A 22,503-nucleotide genomic window follows, 5' to 3' on the forward strand; every position below is an offset into this window, starting at 1 on the left:
AATCCACTGTTAGTGTATCAAGTATATTCGAGAAAGTTGAAGACTGAAGTTAATATGTTTTTAATAACATCCTGGGTGGCAAAAATATCTTTGTTTTGCATTGTTAAATTACTATTGACCTCTAAAGGTAACAACGATGTGACCATAAAACCTAACTTGTGTTTAAAATTATTTTAAAACATATACAACAACAAATAATAATTAGGTTGACAAAGATTAAACATGACAAACAAGCAATGCTGGGCACGCCGTTGGAATGTACATTTGTGTAAAACAGAGACAAAGAGTGATAAACAATAGTTCTCTCTCCCCTATAGCTAGCTCTAACTCATCCGTATGTTCTATTATTTCCATCCATTTCTATCAGTATCCTCCATTTAGTTCAGTCCAACAACAACAAATAATACAAAACCGTTATTTCATAATCTTAATACCGCCAACATTTTATTAGAATAGCAAATTGTCGAAGTTATTAGATTAGTAATGTCTAGTTAGAGTAATTCAGAGGTTAGTAGTATTTTAGATGTAGCCTACCCTTTTATGTGCCTATTGAAGGAACACTACATTGCAAACATCTGTTGGACAAACGTTATGAAGCGATTGAGGACGAATTTCAATAGATGGTGAATCCTGAGTATCCACTATCAAACCTATATTGTTAACGGACAGATGAAGGTCAGATAATGGAGCTCTGGGAGTTGTAATCAATGGCGAACGTGTGTATTGATAGCTGAGATGTACCTTCGGGATAATGTATCGACAGGACATTTTACAAATCAACGGTCATGCATTGTATGAATTTAATATTTACGTACACATGATGAATGATGTATGACAAATAAAGTATAGTAATCTCTCACATCAAATATACTACCTCATTTAACCACTTATTAAAAAAAAGAGCCTGGTGAGTGACAAATGTGAAATCAGTATACATACATAAAATAATATACTTAAAACCTTAGCGACGCAATTCAAATTTTAAGCTAACAAAATAATCATAAAAGGCTTTACAAGCAAAGATACAGATGTGATTTTTTATTTGTAAAAATTGTAGAAATTAGATTTGGCTAAATTATATAACGTATTAAACAAGTATTTAGTTTTGATAGTTTGACTGGCTTTCTAAACTAATTCTAGTTTTCATCTCTGTAAAATGTTACAAAAAGTTTTTTTTTTAGTATTATTATTATTATTAGTAGAAGCATAGCTAGCATAGTAGAAGATGGATATAGTTCACTTTGACTGTCAAAACTCCCATTTCAGAGGTAAAGCTACAACGTAAGCTTAGAGGCAAGTTTGTAGACAAACCACCTTAGTGAACACGGAGGTTAACAAGCTGATATCTTGTGTATATGTTACTCCGGTAATGAATTAGTCTTACCAATATGTTAACTGTTGAAAGCTTTGCAATTAATTACGGTTTACAAATAATTTATTATAGTGGTAAGCACCTAGATGAATACGCTTTTGGGTTATAATCCATCAAGTTATAATTAAAACTAGAGGTCTTCCAGCTGTTGAAAAGACGACCAAAAAAATAAAAAAATATCTAATTTACACACATTGACTATAGGATACTGAAGTAGACGTCGTACCTATATGGACCAGGTGTCACAATTTTTTATTGAAAACGTGTAGTTATGTGAGTCAGTCACAGAATTCGTGTCCAAAATTCTATTTCAACCTTATCTTTTGTTGCTTAAAAATTTGATGGGTCATAACAGTTTCTATAGCTCATAATAAATCATTCCATAAGTTTGACTTGGTAAAAAAAACTTGTGTACTTGATATAAATTAGTCATATAGATCAGCGCAATCTGTTGGTGGCTCACATCAACTACGATGAATTTAATTTTTAAAACTAGCGATAACTTTAACATGGGGATGGAATGCTTGGTTATAAGTCAAAGGTACAGGCTTATCTACTTTCACTCCATGCTGTAAATAAAATATAGGATTGAAATTTCGTCCATTTAGTTTTGTTTTCTGTTTATATTTCGTTGTTATTTCGTCACCAGGATGGCAACCCATAAGACCCATGTTAGATTTTTTTATTTTAGATTAATTTTGTGTGCATATTTTTCACCTATTTTAATTTATAAAGAAATTCTGAACACCTACTGGAAAATATCTTCTTTCTAACAGTATGCTTAGATTTTCCCTACGATGTACACGAATTGAGAAAAAGGTTTTAAAGAAACATGCTTGTCTATTAATGTATAGTAGACATTTGGTACCCTGATATTGATATGACTAAAATGGTAATAATTGTATTATTCTTTGTTTCAGAGATTGCTCGGATGTTCTCAGTTCGCAAAGGTGAGATTTTCATTTTCAACTTTAGAATTCGTTTGAACTTATTAAACTTAAGTCTTCAAGTTAGTGAGCTTGAAAAAAATGCATGTAAACTTGGTGCCGGGGAACATGGGACACAGCACAAGTTGTTTAATTAAGGAATGAAACACTAGGTGATGGTATGGATGGACTTAACTTGCATAATCTTGGCGGGTTACACACCGGCATCGCAGACAAAATGTCACCAATATTTCTGTGATTTTAATAGCACAACATCTTATTTTAACACCTAAACGATAAAGTTAAACGATAGCGTTATTGATATCCAACCAATATTTATTCCATTTCTCGTTTTATATTTACCTGTCATAATATTCAAATTTTTTATGACAAATAGAACCGGTGGATAAGCTACACTGTCAGTGAACACATCCATCAATGAAAGAGACGCGGAAACGACAAGTGATGAATAACAGCAGTCTGACCTCGACATTTCCTTTCTATCAAAAATACTGAATCACGCGTTACAGTATATAGCTTTACGTTATACATGCATAGTACAGTGCATTTCTTAGCCACTAAACCATGGCTAGTTAATTGGTTTAATATAATGCAAATAATCAGGGATTTATTAATCTTGAAGACTTCTATAGTTTCAGATTTATATAGTTACTATTAGTTTAGTTAATAGTGACATAAGTAAAATTGTTGTAAAGGATATAACAAGTTTTCTAAAAGATTTTAGATAGTTGATTGAGATATGTTTTTATAAATTTCACTCTCTAACACTTTTTTATATCTGAGAGAAAATAAATATCCTAATTTTGAATGGAATCTAAATCTCTTATGTTAAACCAGAGATTCTACTGATCATTTTTTTATGTTCCTTCATATCATAGATATCAGGCTCTACCTCGGATCCACACTATACCACTAGACCAGCTCGCTCCCTTACAGCAATGAATGATGTTAATTACGTCAACGTATAAGCAACAACATGAATTAATTAGTGGCAGATGGCTTAAAAGCGTTTTAGTGTTTCACGTCACCAATTCATTTTAGGTAAGATTAATTTACGTGTTTTCTGCCGTCATCAAACAATGTTGGACTGAATTATAATTACACATTGTCTGAGCTCAAAGATTATTACATTATTTTTAATATGTAGGTTGTTTTTAGTTGTATATATATTTGAAATAATATCATGTTTATTTTAAGAAACCCCTAATTGTAATTTATATCTGTAGCCAAACATTTAGTTTTACAACTATCGGTTTTTCGCTTGAGAAGTATTAATTCTGTCAGGGGAATCTTTTCTTGGGATTTTACAGTAGGTGACAAGTCCACTGAGGTATGTTCTAGGAGTTTGTCTTCTTCAGAGTGATTTAGGGACTCTGTGTCAGTATAAAGTAGCAATAAGTTGGAAAGATCGAGTGTCACTTAGCATCTAATACAAAATGGCCTCTCAAATGTGGGAATTGGGAGTAGTGTTTACTTTGTGTTTATCCTTGTAGGACGTTAGGTGAAATTTATTCATGCAGAGTATTATGCAAAGAAAAAACATGATTCTGCTCATATACTTGCGAGTATAAACAGGTAGTGTTTTTTGCTTCTGGTCAAAATGAAACGTGAATCGGTCCCGGGTTCATATCATAACAACCTACGTTAATAGTTTTTTTCTATCGAAAATTCGCTAATACCAAAGTCAGTAGAAGTTCGTTTGCACGTTATAACGTAATACACAGTTAGGAGGTATTGTGCCGTGTTGTACTGGTATCTACACAATGTTGTACTCACTAATGACAGAGATAGCCAACCCCTCGTTTACATTGTAATCTGTTCAACATTCTCTACTGTGTGTTAAAACATACTGAGATGTATTTGAGGTCATCTGCGGGGCGGATGTCAGTCTTTATGTCCTTCTTTCCTTCGAAATTCTCCATTTATAGAGGAGAGTTTTCAAATAACATGATTTTAACTAACAACGCCCCTTGAGTCATAACTTATGATTTCTTATTTTTATATCATTAAGTATTTTAATGAAATTTCATTGAATGTTACATTGAATGTTTAAAATAATTTTACATATTTATTACGCTCAGAATATATGTTCATGCGTTTCAATGGAAAATGGTATGATGATTTATAATCATACATCATGATCATGGTTCATACATAAGTAAACTAAAAGTGTATGGGTATGCTTGTATTCATCAACAACGTAATATTTATTTCATATTTTGATCATCAAATAATTGTATGGGTAATGCTATATATTTTTATATTATCAATAAACACTAGATTTGATCCATCCGTTGAAGTGTTATGCAGTGAAATTTTTAAAGAGGTTAAATACAAATCCATATGGATACCTGTTGTTTTTTAAGTCTACTTAATTCATTACTCTACGAGTCTACTTCGACAATCGCCGACCCTTTCTATAAAGTATTCATGCGGCAACAATAGCGCCAAAGGCAAGGTTATATGCCTTGAGGTAAGCAAGCTGTAGTGTACACTCCTGCCATCAAACAATAAGCAGTACAGTCTCGTCGCACAATGGACCTTGCATAACTCAGATTAGTAATGCACAGGTCATGTTGAATTCATTCATTGTAGCGATCAATGTTGATATTTGGCGTTGGTATTGGTTGATATTTGGTGTCGCAACACAACACCTCTATAAGTTTACATACAAATGTTCAAATATAAAGATAGTGTATTTCGACAAATGTTTCGTATCAAGTGTATCGCAAAACCACAAAACACGGTGGGGATGTTGCCTGACGAGAGGATTTGTGTTTGCATTACAGCTAACGCGATTCTGATAGTGTTTCACCGAGTGGTTTCAAATATTCACGACTCTGAGCGTCCGTTGACACTTTTACTGTAATGTATTCCACCTGGTGAAAGAAAAGAGGGAGAGAGTAAAGGATCTGTGGATCGTAGATCGTTTATATAACTTTTTTATCGATTGTGATTGCATTAATCTCATCTTTAAGGGGTATGTTTGTTTTTTTAGAATTTATAAATCGATCAATTCAATTATTTTATTCATACTTAATATCCGTCTGAAATGTTTTACTTTTAAGTTCTTAGTTTCCCTTACTTTTCCATTACCGATATTATTGTTTGAATTATCTTACAGTAAATTATTATCATTGTTTGTTACATTTCTTTTGTATGTTTTTGAGATATACTTTTAAGTTTAATCTAGTGCATGTTTTTGTTGAAACGAATTCGTACGTTTTCGTTTTCTGTTCTAATTGTTATTTTTCTTTTTTTTCCTAAAGATTTACCATTTTTGTTTCAAACTGAATACTGTAATAACTTTAATATTTTAAATAATTACATTATTTGTTTCAATCTACACACAGACGTTTACGTTCATTGTAGTCTACTGAAGTTCGTATTATTACTTGAAGAATCAACCTTTATGTATTTTGTGTGTAAATTAAACACAGTCACTCTTATGTTTTATTTGTTAATTCTGACAATCCAAAGGCTAATCTTTCATATGTATCATCAAAATTTGTACTAATGTGTTCTCTTATACATTGTATAGAAAGCGTAACAATCGATAATAACTAACATGGGTGAAACTTTGTAAAAAATCAAACCAACCACCAACAATTATTTGCATAATTTTGTAAGGATAATGCGTTTCATTACTGTAATTTAAAAACATCTAAGCGAGTGAACCAGCGAGTCATTTAATGAACTATTGTTACTGATAGGTTTTTTTTTATTTCCCAGTATTTGTCCAGATATAGCCCTGCACAAAGATGTTTTTATTTTACGTCCTTCGCCAAACCAATCAGTGGAACTATTTTCGACACTAGATGTTACCAATTTAGTGCAACTGATGTCAAGCATGTCTCGTTGAGTATTGTGGTAATTGGTTTTACGGAGTACAATGTCATTTGCTTTTATACGTCATTCTGTTTTTACGAAAATCTTTGAAATAATACCATTATCTTTGTTAATGTAACTGGAGTTTTATTTTGTATTTTACCTGGTTAAAGTTTCACTCTACTTTTCATGTATGAAACTTGACATAAGAGATGAGGACCTAATTGAATGCAGTAAAGGCTGTATTTGTTTGATACACGACGGTTATGAAAACTATGTTCTTTAACTTGATAGTTAAGATTTTTGGTAATAAAACTCCAAATTACTTATTTATTTGCAATACAATTACAGTACTTAAAATTTCATACAATTTTGACTTTACGGTCCCCAATGCCCTTCAATTCTGTGAAAAGGTTTTCCAAATTAACCCTTTAATAAAAGGCATTTTATTAAAGTCGACAGGTTTGCTACGGTGGAGGTATTTTTTTACGTTATATTAGGTCACAATGAACAGAGTAAAACTTTTTTAAACTACATGAATACTTAATACAACACTTCGATGAACTTAGCTTCACTTTTTGTTATTTTAATAGGGGTAAAACCAGCCTCATAAAAATCGACAGCAACAGAAACACTTGGCTATGTTGGACACAACACTTGTTACAATATGTCTGCATGTTACAACAAATCTACGAATAAGAAACATTCTTCAAGCATCTTTGTTGGGCTTGACAATATACTAGGAAAATCGTGGTATGAATATCCGAGTGGCAGGTTCAACCCCAATTTGTATGTAACAACATCAAAGTGTTGAGTTCTTTGTAACGAAGCGCAGTAACTTCAACCCCTTTTAAGTCCTGGCCTTTGTGTCAAGAGACTTGGAACAAGAGTCAATTTATATAAAGCTATTATTTTTTATACAAATATAATAATACTGCGGATATTTTAGTATTTGTGGTCATTTTATAATTATGATGAACAGTTGGATAGAAAGTGTATTATGAGTGTAAACATTAAAAAGTTGAACTGTAAAAATTAGCTAAATTATTAATCGTTGCTTGAATATTATAATTTAGTAACGCATATTAAAGTACGTCTTACATGTGCTGATAAAAAGTAAAAACGTGTAATTAATAAGTTTGTACAAACGAGTTCTATCATAAGCTATTTGCTTTTGTCGTTTATTTTATATGTTTACTATAGGAACAAACTATAAACAGTATATTCAAAATGTATTGCCAAAAAAATAAAGAAGCAGCTTACCCGAATCGTATGTATTAATGTTTCAGTAACTATTAGCATATTCTAGTGCGAAATATTGATGCAGACCTATAACAGAACTATATCAAATGGCTAAAGTTGTATTATTATACTGTCGAAACGTGTATACACTACACTTTTCACCTTGAATTTTAACATAATTTAAACTCTTGATATTTTAACTTATGTTAACCCATTTTCTTCTCTCATTTTCATTTTAGACGACTAAAACACGATTCTGTAACAACATTAACGAACGTGCTTCAATACAAATATTACGAAGTTACGGAAGTTTCGTGAGAGTTTCATTGCAATCAGGAAATAACGATGTTGGATAAAACTCCATTACATTTGTCAAGTTAATGGCCTATTGTTCCTCTCTACATTTATTTACCAGAATTATTTTCATGCCTTATTAAGCCAAAATTTACACATTTAGATTTTTTTTACATGTTTAAATGATTTATTTTAGTTAATGCAGTTTTTTATATTGCACTTTGGTATATGCAAGGGGTACTTTTATTTTTAATTTACTGTATTCTATTTTCTTTAATTCATCGATCCAAAAATATGACTCTCGGTTCTCAGAGGGTGTTGAAATTGATATATTCTGGATGGTTTCAGTAACCTTGTTTATTCTCTCAATCTGTGTCAAAACCAGTTATTTTTACCATTAAAACTACTACAGGTGGAGAGTCTAAACACAGTATAATAAAACTTCCAACCTTCTATCTGACATGATTTTTCTGAGCCCACTTACCTCATGAAATATCATAAAATATCTTCAACTTGCGAAATGGTATCGCCTTATAGTGCAGTAAAAATAAGAGAAAAATTCCATAAACCTAAAAAAAATTAGCACAACCGGGGAATTTGGTACAGATGTTGGGTGTACCTTCCTTTTGAACATACTAAAAGTCCCCTAAAATTGAAGCTGTGCTACGGCCGCCATATTGGAAAATGGCGGCATATTTCTGTATTTTTCGCTATAGTGACTTTATTATTAGAGATACAGGTCAAAGTTAAATATACAAAATGTAGGTAATCTAAAAATACACATTTTTTGTATTTACCATATTTCTCTAAACCCAACGGATTTTGAGTTATTTGTTATTAAGTATATTTGGTTTTTTCTATTTACCAAAAATAGGCGAAACACTTGGAAATTGACCGTTACTTTCAAGGATTATGATAATCTATCCCATTTAGTTAAATAGTGTGATACTATAAAATCTTAAAATTTAAGCTTTATTTTATGAGTAAAACAACTCAGCTACAGCAAACCTGCAGACTCAGCAAATTTCCATTTGATTGGATGTTTTATTAATTGTATTTAAATAAAATTAGATTCAACAGGTACCTAGGTTTCCTGCTACAGGTAGGTTATTATAGTGTGCTTTTTTTAGTAAAATATCAATAACTTAGTATAAAATAATTAATTTTCCAAGTTTGATCATAATAAATCTATAAACAAACAAACTGCAACAGTTAACTAGTTCATAATAATAGCATGGTAGCTTAAGATTTACAATTTACAAATTTAAATATAAAAATTTTGGTTGTCTTTACTAAAAATATGGCGATTATTCGTCACGATTCGAATACTAACCGAAGGGGTTTTCAAAAGGAGATGAAGCAAGTAATTTAAGTACTGTAATATTAACTCGTACCAAGTATCGGAAATATTGTATGCAGTGAGGAAATCAACCATATTTTGTAAACTACGCAATAGTCATATTAATATTTTATACTCATTTTTGTCCATTTAATAAATTAACATTTTAATATTTTGATGGCACTACCACTATCACTCTGATATCAACTAAGTGGGATGAATAATTGTCGTAAACCTTGAAAGTAACCGTCGATTGCGATGGGTTTCACCGATTTTTGATAAATAAAACTAACTATACTATACCATACTTAATTAGTCACCAACATGAACTAGACACAAAAAACACCCTTCCAAATTTACAATGGGATGTCAAGTATAGTTAGTTAGTGTGGTGGTGCCATCAAAATACAAAAATTTTAACTATTAAATGGGTAAAAAATGAAGATAAAATATTAATATGACTATTGCGTACTTTACAAAATATGGTAGATTACCTTACTGCATACAATATTTTCTGTGCTTGATACGAATTATTATTACTTAAATAATAGGCTCCATCTCCTTTTGAAAACCCATTTGGTTAATATTCTAATCGTGACGAATAATCGCCATCTTTTTAGTAAACACAACCAAAATTTGTACAGGGTGAGTCAGTGAAACGGGGATATTTTACGGTAAGTATTAAAAAAAGGTCAAACATCATACGATCGATTTATTCATTAAAAAACGTAGTAAATGAGTGGAAGTTTGTGTTGAACCAACAAAACAAGCATCAAGTCTTGAAAATAATATCAGAGTCAACTCCTTAAACTTTTAGTCAAGCCTAAAAAAAAACAGGAGCTGAGGTCAGAGGATCAAGGGGGCCAGGCAATATCCCCATTTCATGTCAAGGGAAGAAACGACACACCAAACCGTAGCTTTATTAGAGTGAACTGGCCATTCATGAAGTGCTTGTGGACCGACCAATATCAAAAATTTGCTTATTGACATCCCGTTAAGTGAAAATGAGCCTCATCGCTCATCCATAGGCTGTGAATTAGCTCTGGGCCATCTTGCATATTTTGCTGATGGTATGGCAACTAAGTATGGCAACTAAACTTCCAGAGGTTGGGAACGCAGGGTAACTTACTCGGCCCCTTTCCTTCTTTCCCTCTATTCACTAACGTTATAAGAAAATAGCCCGTTTCACTGACTCACCCTGTATATTCAAATTTGTTTATTGTAAATTTAAAACTCCCATGCTATTCTTATGAATTAGTTAACTGTTGCAGTTTGCTTGTTTATAGATATATTTTGATCAAACTTGGAAAATTAGTTATTTTATAGTAAGGTATTGATATTTTACTTAAAAAAAAACACACTATAATAACCTACCTGTTGCAAACCTAGGTACCTGTTGAACCTAATTTTATTTATATACATTTTTTAATAAAACATCCAATCAAATGGAAATTTGCTGAGTCTGCAGGTTTGCTGTGGCAGAGTTGTTTTACTTATAAAATAAGCTTAAATTTTAAGATTTTATAGTATCACACTATTTAACTAAATAGGATAAATTATCATAATCCTTGAAAGTAACGGTCAATTTCCATGTGTTACACCTATTTTTGATAAATAGAAAAAACTAAATATACTTAATAACAAATAACTCAAAAACCGTTGGGTTTAGAGAAATATGGTAAATACAAAAAATGTGTATTTTTAGATGACCTACATTTTGTACATTTAGCTTTATCCTGTATCTCTAATAATAAAGTCACTATAGCGAAAAATACAGAAATATGCCGCCATTTTCCAATATGGCGGCCGTAGCACAGCTTCAATTTTAGGGGTCTTTTAGTATGTTCAAAAGGAAGGTACACCCAACATCTGTACCAAATTCCCCGGTTGTGCTAATTTTTTTTGGGTCAAAACATATTTTTACTGTACTATTAACACTAACATAGGCGCGTTTATGTAACTCGCTCTGAAACTCCTACTTCAAGACTATTATTTTGATTTTTTGTTCATTTTTTGCTACGTCTGCCAGGATAAACAAGATAGTGTTGCTTGTAATGAAATTCTAATTTTTTTTTTTAGTTTCGATTCCTATTTTACTGGACCAATTTATGTTTTGTAAGCATATGGCGGTAAATATTTCCTTGAAAGAAAAGCCTTTCCTCCCATCCAACCATAGACTGAATTAATTAGTCCAATAGCAACTGTAACTACTGATAGTAACTCCAATCACATACGACAACACATATAAATATATTGACAAAACATTAAATAATTGACATCGTATCATTTTAATTTGGTTTACTCTATTTTCGAATTGCCAATTTAAACATTGTTTTGTTATGTTTCTTTATAAACTAAGTAAGTTATTGAGCTTTGACTTATCAGTTTTCATTAGAGAGTAGGTTTCAAAACTGTCTTTTCTACTAAGGTATGCTCGATCAATAATGCCTCGTAAATTTATAGCAAATTTATCACTATTTCACCCATATCTACAACAAATATCCAAATTTACGACCCAAATACTTTATTTGTATAAAAACAATACGTTGTTATTTACGGGTTGGTTTCAGTTGATTAAAAAAATAAACTACAAACTTAAACGTTTGTTTTAATTAATTTTAAAACTAATTTAAAGGCACAACACCACTTACATGGCGTTTTTATTTTCAACGACATTTTCTAGCTAATGGTAACGGAGGTGATGTGCGCCAAGTTAAGTCCATTTCACAAACATTCCAGAGAATCGTCGCTCGTCAAACAAATGCACCATGTTATTGTTACCCTGCAGGGTTATTCATTTGTTGTGGTATTGTATTACTGTGAAACATCACTTTTCTGCGTTTACTCTACCCATAAAAATGGAATATAAAAATCTTTGATAACACATATAATGTCTAATCAACGTTTACAGTTTTAAGAACTACAAGCATTCTTAGCTTCAATTCCAATAGAAATCATTTACTAAGCTACAGTTTACAAAGCCATCAGCATTATTTCGAATTTTTTGTAAATTATTTTCTTGTTTGTTGTGACTGTGATATAATAAACAGAAAAAAGACTTAGTACAAACTCTACATTTAAATGGTTTCACAACAAACAAGAAAAAAACTTTACCAATAAATTCTAAATAATGCAAATCCAGGCTTTATAAACTGTAGCTAACTGTAGCTTAACCTTTTTACCTGACCTTGTAGGAAACTCTTCTTGACTTGGTGATCTGCAATGTTTTATTCATATGAAACATTTTCAAAGAATCTGCCTTCCTGTAGGAAATGCAAAATACCCTAACATAAAACAAAACAAAAACCTGATGTCAATTGGCCCGTTTTCTTACGAAATAAGTAATAAAGGTCAACGGCGTTAAAAACACTCAAAATACACATTTAATAAAACTATGTTGTTATGAGGAAGTGGATACAGGTAGTACTAAATCAAGATGCTCCTTCTTGGATATAAATGGCCAAAGGAATTAATATTATAATTAAATGTCAAAATATGTGGGAATTTCTGTAAAACGTATTGGGTACTTCAATATCTAACTCAACACAAGGTGAATTGTGATCATCATCTACAGATTCATGTGTTATAGTATTTATCTTTACAGTTTATACAACCTCAAGTTGATTTATTACGTACTGGAACATGACCTAAAACCTTATAATTGTAAACATTTGTAGCATAATGATAATTTACTTTCAATGTACTTTTTATAATGCATACTCTTTGAACTTGTGAAAACACCATGTACATTCTTATTCACAAAAATCTCTGAATAACACTAAACCGTGTAGACAGCAATGCTAAAGTACAGAGGGCCCACGGACGATGAGTGTCACTTCCCGTGCTGCCCAAGGTTCCATACTCGGCCCAGACCTCTGGAATGTCATGTATGACAGCCTCCTGAGATCTGAAATGCCTGAGGAAACTGCTTTGGTTGGGTACGCAGACGACGTTGCAGTTTTGCTAGGTACACGTAGCGTTGAGCTGGCTCAGCTAAAGCTGAACCGAGTTATGCGTACCATAAACGCATGGATGACAGACCACGGTCTCTCGCTTGCTTTGAGCAAAACTGAGATCGTAAAATTAACAAAAAAACGGATTGACACCATCGTGCCGTTGAGGGTAGGGGCCATCGAAGTTCAGACCGTTCGTTCTGCCAAGTACCTTGGGGTATGGTGGACAGCAAGCTTAGCTGGCGGGATCAGATTTTCCGTACGGTGGACAAGGCCGCTAAGGTGGTCTCCTCTCTTAGCCGGCTGATGGCCAATATCGGAGGTCCTCGGTCCAGCCGTAGAAGGCTGTTAATGTCTTCTGTCCAGTCCGTACTCTTGTACGGTGCTGAGGTGTGGGCAGACGCTCTCAATAAGGAGGTATATAGGATGCGGCTTGCCCGAATGCAGCGTCAGGCAGCACTAAGAGTTGCATCCGCCTACCGAACAGTGTCCGAACCCGCTGTCCTGGTGGTTGCTGGAGTCATCCCCGTCAAACTTTTGGTGGCGGAGAGAAAGGCAATTTATCAGCGCCGTGGGGAGGACCAGGCACGAACAGAGGAACGCACCCGCACCTACCAGCTGTGGCAGGAGAGCTGGGAACAGGTCACTCGGGGACGCTGGACCAGGCGACTGATACAGCAAGTCCAACCTTGGGTTAATCGGCGGTGCGGAGAGGTGGACTTCTACCTCACCCATTTCTGGCGGGTCACGGCTATTTCCGGTCGTACCTGTTCAGTATGGGCAAAGCCGTGTCACCCGATTGCATATATTGCCCAGGCATTCCCGACGACGTGGAACATACCTTTTTCCACTGCCAGCGTTGGGAAAGGCCCCGCCTGGAGGCTCAACAGTTAGTAGGACTGCTGTCAGTGGACACGGTCATACCGATGATGACGGAGGGTGAGGACAATTGGACCTGTGTGTCACATTACATCCAGGGTATTCTCCGCGCCAAAAAGCTCGACCTTGACCGGGATGCGGTGTAGGTCATAAAGTATCTAAATGCCAAAAACGGTGAGAGCCCTGAGGGCTTAGGTCACATGTTGGCCTGACTTGAAGTAATGTGACAAACAATTCCAGGTCTGTGTCCAACAGAGTAGAGGGGGTCTTTTAGTGAGTAGTCTGTGATAGTTTCAGGAGTCTCACACTACAGGCTGGCTACCTGTGTGCGTAAAAGCATTTTCCCTCCTCTCCCTAAAAAAAAATAATAATAATAATGCTAAAGTGCATATCAGGAGATCGGCAATGAATCAAAGGAGACAGGGCTGCCAAAATTAATTTAATTGTTGTTGCATGAAAAAATCTCCTGTGTGCTGATTGTTTAGTGGAAATCTTTAAGGTTTATAAATGTTTTATTTGTAGAAAAAATTCCAAGTACAATTTGAAAATGGCTGTTATATTATTGAGAAGTTTATTATTGTCTCTGTAAATACTAAATACTAAACTGTGGTGTTTTATTAAGTCTTATTTAGTTAAATTGCGTATCAAAAAACTCGTAGTGACTATAACAGTTACCAATGCACGTTAGATAGGTTTAGTTTAGGTTTTTTGTTTATTTAAATATTAATGTTAAAACAAATTCTTCCTGGCAAATAACACCCTAAAAAACCTTTATCTGGTAATTTTAAAATACTGTATATTTTAGTAATATTCTTTGTCAACACTGATGCCTGGATAAGAACAAAATTACAAGGTATTGACACTTTTAGATTGATGCATTGCGTTGAAAGCTCCAATCTTTGTAAGTGCTAAAAGCTCTTCCTTGGATCTGATCGTGAGTTAGAGTTTAAATTTTAACTAGGTGAGCAATCAATCACTATAGGTATGTTGAATCTGTAAATTTAATTCAAGTATTCATGTGTCAATATTTTTTTTATTATTTTAGAATGTATATCACATATAAATAATTTAAAAGTAGCCTAATAGGAAATATTCATGAATGTACCTTCTTAAATAAAACCTAGATTTATTATTTTTTTTAGATTGATGTAATAAACAATTGGAAGGGTTTTTGAATTTTATAAATATTGTTTTAAATATGTTTTATTCATTTTCTCATGTCGAATTTCTTTGATATTAAGTTCTAAAGAAACTAACTTGAAATAAGTGTGTACATTATTATTAATTTAAGGATTTTGGAAAGTCTACACCTGATTTTAAAGCAAATAAACTTAAAATCGGATCAACGAACTTTTCCTCTCGGAAAAGTTACAATAGAGGTAAAATATATAATCTAACTAGTCAAATATTCACCAGACCCGACTGTACCGGGTCATTGTTTATTAAAGTTGAGTGTACAATGAAATCATCCCCCAGGTTTCCCCTGAGACGCTGGGTTTCTTGTACGATTTGTTTTGTTCTTAATACAGATAGTTCAATTAACCATACCTTTAATAAAAACATAATCTAAATACAACACGTGTTATTGAAAAGGGGTTCCCTAAAGATAAATACTGTAACTATATTCTAATTCAAAGAGTTTATGGAGACATTTTATACTTTAGAACCATTAAAGTATCCTTTCATGTCAAATGCATATCATACAAAACATGTTAATGAAAAAGGCCGTTTTTAAGGTGCATATTAACTAAGTTGATGTTTTAACACACAAGTTTTTATTCATGTTCATAAAAAGACGATAGTTCTTAAATTTAACGTTATAACCACTTTGCAGTCAATTTTATCAAGTGTCATATTCCTGCTAAATTCTTAACTGTTATCTGAAATAATGTTTCAAACATTTAAGTTTTGTCACTTTTTTTACATGTTTTTCAAAAATAGTACCCAAAGATTTATTTCACGGATGATAAAATGGTGAAACCACATTTCACTCTCCATCAGCAGTAGCAGCTGTCTGTGATGACGAATCGGTGTCAAAATCACACCGTTGGATTTGTTTATACTTATGATGAAGAGGAATCCACATTCAACTGTTGGTGTTTGCAAGAATGGAATATTTATTTGCAATAATCTGATTTTCAATTATAAATTTCACTTTTGATTGATATTGAAAAGAAGGATGTATCGTGAGTGTTATTTTGAGTTAATAACATTATAGTGAAGCCTGTTAATTAGTTAAATGGGGATGTATTGGCCATTTGTGCTAATTATAGCACCTTATAAGGTTTTTTTTACTTTTAAAAACGATTTTTCTTTACTGAAATTGTCACATTTTGACGGTCTTAACTCAGTTTCCAGCATAACAGTTTGTAATAATTACTTTAAATATAATTAAATCCTGAATTGCACTTCGGTGCCAAAATAAAATAATAATTTTTTTTAACGGGCTTTTGATACGTAAATTTTGTATAGACAATTCAAATAGTTAAATAGATAAAGGGATGACAAGCAGAATGTATTGCTAGTTGTGACAATGTCTACTGCATCAATGTGTCAAAGTGAATCTATTTGTGATTCTGCTTCAGGTGGTAATTAACTAATGATTTCCTTACATAAACATTCATGTTCTCAGTAAACTCTTGGAATTATTTAATTAGTACCACCATTAGCATGACCTCCCCCAACACCAGGTCTCGGTGAAAGAAAAGTGGCAACGTCGCAGCGCCGGCCTACCGAAACAGGTGTTCTACTTCATATTGGAGCTTCTGCGCATTGTTTATGATTTTACTTTTGTTATCATTATTATTACCATGGCAATAGTCTGGCGTTGCCACATAACGCTGGGGTCTTGTATTAAAGGAGACTATGTCATTAGCCATGGTCCAAAAATAAATAAATCGTTACCAAAAAAGCCCTTGAATTACACATAATTTTTACCATTACTCCTCCGACTACTGGAGCTGTGATATTTTTTGTTTTTAACATTGCCGTATTTGCACATATATTTAACTGGTTTATAATCCTAAAAAACAATTTATTTTTTTACATTTGAATAACTACATAGTGCACGAACTTCTTCATATTCGGTCCAATTATACATCACACAGTGTAGGAAAGTTGGAAGAAATATTGCTACGGTACAATTTGTCTCCATTTGTCACTGGGGTTCTTGCCGGTGACAATGGATGCGGTTGTATTTTGTCATTATTTACCAGCTGTAAATCTTTGTAAATCTTGTAATTTATACAAGAAAACTTCTCATTTCAAACCTCCATTTAAGAGTCATCATTTTTGTTTTATTAGAGGTTATTTAAAATCAATTTTCACAGACTGTTTCGTATCTTGTTTACTGTCTGACAGTGGTTTAACATATATTCACCTGAAGAATCAACCGTTACTAAATTACAATTCACATTTAAAGCGTAGATAAATTTCAGCATCACTGGATGTTTGCAAGTAAACTTGACCTGTAAAAAATTCAAACTCTAGGAGGGCAAAACTATAAAGGAAATTACATTGTTTAACATTCGTCCCTGCGCTAGATTATAAGCTTTAAAATGACGTTTCAATAATGAACATCTATAGTGTATTAAGTATATAGTTAGATAGAAGATAGATGGATAGAAGCATAGACAATAGAAGATTGTACTAAGCAATCTGAAATCGACGTTTATTGTTTTTGAATATCCTTTTGTCCGATTATTTTACTATTCCCGCGAACAAAAGAATTTCGTGTCATTAAGTCTTGGCAACTAAACTATGTGTACGGATTCCAATGATCAAACTATTACTCATCAAGAATTAAGACGTCACAATATACCAACTACACTATATTTCAGTATTTTTTTAGTGTTGTGTGTCTTTTTGGTTTTATAGTAAACAAATCCCACAATGATAAACAAACAACAAACACTATGATAGAAGATTAAGTTGAATTTTTATGCATAGATGAACTTACTAACTGAGTAAGCAATATTCACTTTTAAAATTTAAGGTGTTACTTTATTCACTAAGATTAAGAATTGTCTTATATTATTTATACTATCTAAAATCACTTTTATTTTATATTCTATTGGCAGCCTAGACATTTTTAAAGCTAATCCTATTCTTTCAAGTTTAGCTTTAGAGCAGATTTGATGTAGATTAGCACATCCGTCGCCTTGGATGTGTTGTAGCCTAGTGGTGCTAATTCTCATCAAAGGTTAGTGGAACATTTTAAAACGTTTGATTGTAAACCAATCATCATTTTACAAATGCGCATAATTTTTTAATGCATTCTAGGGACAACTAAATGTTAGAAATAACTAGAATAGGATGTGTGTACTATTTCTTTTAAGGAAAGTGTTAAAATCAAGTGAGTAGTCAGTTCGTTCTATCATCAATTACCTGTAGACAGAGAGAATATAGTACACTGTAAAGAGAAGGCAATCAGGTAGTTTGGGTAATTAAACATCAAAGAGCTACCGAACTTGTCAAACGAGACTGTGTTTGATGTTGATAAAACTTTACTTGTCAATCTTCCTCTACTACGCACGACTAGTCCACATGTTGAATTTGTGTTAGTTTAAACAGAAATTTACATTATGATTCATGAGTGGTAAGGCAAAATACAATTAGAGTCCCTGAGCTGATAGACTCTTAAGTCTACAGAATAATATACAAATTTGGTTTCTTTCAAATCTTAATTAGGTATAACCACAAGGTCAACTTAAATTTGTAATTACTTTCTATATGTTTTTTTGTTATTGTCTTAGGGTAGAATAATACTCTTTTAAGGCAAGACTGCTTGGACCTTAATTTTGAGAGTCTATTCCCAAATATAATTAGTTGTTACTGCATGAGTGTAGCTATGACGTTAAGGATCCAATATCTCTGTATTTCAGTGGTTATAGTGATAGCCTACATATCTGATGGACGCTGGTTCCGATTCCAAGAAATTGATTCTGAACCTAGATTGTATTTATCTTTGGGTTATCAATGATTCTATCTAATATAAATCCGATGGAACCTAGATTGTATTTATCTTTGGGTTATGAATGATTCTATCTAATATAAATCCGATGTTAGATATAAACAAAACCGGGGTCCAAACCAATCTCTTAAGAAATCCCTAAGACGTTCCATTGGTGTTCAAATAGAAATAAAATAAAAAATAAAAATAAAAACATTCGGAGCAATTCCTCTTTGATGGGTAATCAATGAGGATGGTCAAATCTGACAATATATAGACCAATATTATATCTCTATAACAGTTATCACCCTTGATTTAAATTCAAACAACATTTAGTCTTGTTACAAATCTTATGATTTTACTATCCTTACTTAGTTCACTTATAATTAAATTGGGAATGTAAACGATTATAATGTTTTACACTTGTAAAAACTTAACAAGTATTATTTGTTTTATATTTTGTTCAAAATACGAGACATTCAGAAAGCAGTCTCCAACAAGTTCAACAAGTGGACCGTTCAAAACCCTTTCAAGAGTTTAAATGAATAAAACATCGCCTTCTCACTGTGTTTGAACAAAGTCTGTTACTCCCCCGTTGTTGTGTTCAATATTGTAAACGTTATTGGTAAGTGATAAATTAGGCATAAGTGTCACAAACATAGTGAGTAGTTTCAAATTTGTTTAACCAATATAAAACATTTCTTGTTTCATTTTATCATGCACTCATACTGTCTAGGAAACCACGTTGCTGACCAAGAAGTTAACAAAAGGGATTTGAATAGTTCATTTCTCATCACTCTGTACAGAATTTTTTTACTAAGGCATACTCTATACGTGAGTATTTTTGCGTCGTGATGAAAAGTAGGCATTAAAGTTATATTCATAACCATAAGAGTTATGAAAAGTAGCCTATCGTTCATAACTCGTGCCAAAAGTGATTTTCCGGGACTTGCTCCAATTATTCCTCGGTTCCGCCTCGTACTTGAAAACAATCTTAAATTGATTTTTCCTGTGTTCACCTTGTCTCGCACAGTCACACTTGAATGCAAATTACACTTTTGTTACTAATGAAATGTACTATTACTTAGTCTTATAATTGAGATACTAAAAGGGTTCATAAACACAAAAACATTATTATAATAGCATTTCAGGTCCTTAGAAGTAATACAATTATATAGGTTCTTCAATAGTGAAACTAGCTTCGTAATAAATAAAAGCATGGAGCTATGGACAATGATAATAATCATTCTAATTTTAAGTTTTTATACAATTGCATTCTTTGAATTTTATTTTATTTGTAATTTATACTATCTTTGTTTCTTCATTACGTTTTCACATATTCACTAATCGATATTAAAACCTCCATACAGAGGTTTTCAGTTGACGATTTGTTTCCAGCGATAGCAAAATATTTTCCGTTGAAGCTTTAGATTAAATAAAAATTTACATTGAAATTCATTTTGACTGTGTAAATTAACTGGAAGCAATGTTTTATTTGAAAAAGTCATATAAAAAGGCCAACGCTGCGTAAAGCTGATAGTCAAAGTTTGAACTGAGTTCTGAAAAAGTCCAGTATTGTCCTGCAAATCTTTCACGTTAGCTTGATTTTAATTAAATGATATTCATAATCCTTAACATACAAGGATTTCAGGCTATTTATTCTCATATAACTGTTTTATGTATCCCGTGGACAGACAATTTTATAAAGAGCAACTCATCTAAATATTGCAATGTTTACGATTAAGGAAGTGCCATTAAAGCTGGTTTATTCTACAGACTGGAAACCCCATCTCGGTCACATTAGAAGTTTTATAGCTTGGAGTTCATGACATCGTTAATATTATGACAATGTTATGACCTGTTGATTCCGGCTTGTTCATCGCGTTTGTATTATTGTGAGGTTATCATTGCTTGATAACTTCAACAAGTAAAGTACCGCTAGGAAAGGTACCTACATCTACTTTTTTATGTTTCAAGATATTCATTAATTTTAATTCCCTCCACATCAATTACTTATTTATTAATAGTTAGACTATTACAACGGAAAACTACTTATCTATAAGATGTTGTAATGTTCATTCAGGGATTGGACTATAATTGCTGTTACTGGTTGTGCGTTACAGTTACATTTAGCTCAAGTAAAAGATTAGGTAGTAATACTTGACTGTGGGAATGCTTTACAAACGTCACCAAACGATCCAGGGTCATATTTATACAGGTTTTTGGTTAAAATAATGTTATATTCCCTAACTACCAAAAAGATTACTCTTACTCTCAAATTGACTATCAAAGTGAATTATACCATCAAGATTCTAAATGATAAATAATTAGCTCAAAACGTTAAACGACACAAGCCTCATATTTCATCGTGAGTCTAAATTAATTTATTTTGAACATTTATTGACGCTTAAAATCAACACTTTGCAGTAAATTGTAATTTGTACTTTTAGTTGTTACTGATTTTTACGTAAAAACTTTCTTAAACAAACTCGTAAGCAAAAAGTTTAAGTAGTACAAGAAGTTGACTTTTCACAATATTTTTAGCATATTAAGCTGATTTATTGTGTGTTACTTGCTGTTGAAGTTTGAGAACGCTGGTGTCAAAAACATGTATATTCTATTTTAAGGTAGATAATAAAAATAGGGGGTTTTTGTGATGGTTCAATTAGAAGCAAACAACGATAACACCTTTATAGACCGGTTTTCTAGAGAAAACCATTTCATATAATGCTAATCTCATAATTATTGTACGTTTATAAATGGAATATGTGTAGTTTGCGCTTTTAGTTAAAAAGAAAATGGATAATCGAAATCATCGCTAATAACTCATCGTTTCTAATATGTATAACTTAATCGTTTCTTTCACACATAACTTGACACGTGGAGTCAGATCGACTAATGCGTTAACAGCTGTGTAAACATGTTTTGATAACATTACAACACATCCTTTCATTTTATAGCATTTCCTGTATTAAAACCAAGAGTTTCTTTGAAAACAAAATACTTTTCACATCTGCTCTGCTATCTTAGAGTTGTAAAAGTGTAATTTCAAGTCCAGTCACGGTGGGATATTGGTCGTAAAATGTTTTCTTTAGGAAGCAAGATTTATTAAGCCTTTGCCCTCTGTGGTTGTTTAAGGAATTGATGATAAACCGGGGGATTTTTTGTCAAAATGGGAGCGCTGTCACTTTTTTCCAGCAAAGTTTCCAGCCTTATTGGAAAAATATATTTATATATATCATATATCATATATATCATATTTTATTAATTTTAAACCATTAAAAAACATCTTGAATAATAAAAGGGAGTACCTGATGAGAAGTTATCTACCCTTCTCACAATAAAAAAGTTAGCTATTGGTTCAGTTTAAGTAAGGCATCCTGTATATTAAGTAAATTTGAACAAATACAAACTAAAACAAAGATTCCCTTAATCAACATAATATTGGGAATGAAAATTACAGACATTGTACAATAGTTGAATATTCAACTATTGTACAATGTCTGTAATTTTCATTCCCAAAGTATTTTTACTCAAGGTGAATAAGTATTACCCAAGGTCTATTATTACTTTTTTTGAATGGATAGAACGTGTTCCCGATTGAATTTTTATACAAAGAAGTAACTCAACCCTTATACTTTCTTTGTCAAATATATTGCAAATCTAAAATGTATTAACTTATAAAGTATGTTCTGAAA

General features: G+C 32.4%; 1 protein-coding gene across 2 annotated transcripts in view; it reads left to right on the forward strand.

The window, feature by feature from the left end:
- The window catches only part of LOC128991802 (arrestin homolog), a 413,899-nt gene that overhangs the window by 348,408 nt on the left and 42,988 nt on the right, over window positions 1-22,503 (forward strand). For both annotated transcript variants that reach the window (XM_054414992.1, XM_054414993.1), the window contains exon 3: window positions 2,293-2,322. In XM_054414992.1, the coding sequence (XP_054270967.1) occupies window positions 2,293-2,322 (30 nt within the window). The remainder of the gene's footprint in view (window positions 1-2,292; window positions 2,323-22,503) is intronic.

This window comes from Macrosteles quadrilineatus, unplaced genomic scaffold (assembly GCF_028750875.1).
Source record: "Macrosteles quadrilineatus isolate MER2022 unplaced genomic scaffold, UCM_ALF_1.0 Scaffold_4__1_contigs__length_99947679, whole genome shotgun sequence".
In the NCBI taxonomy this organism is placed as follows: Eukaryota; Metazoa; Arthropoda; class Insecta; order Hemiptera; family Cicadellidae; genus Macrosteles; species Macrosteles quadrilineatus.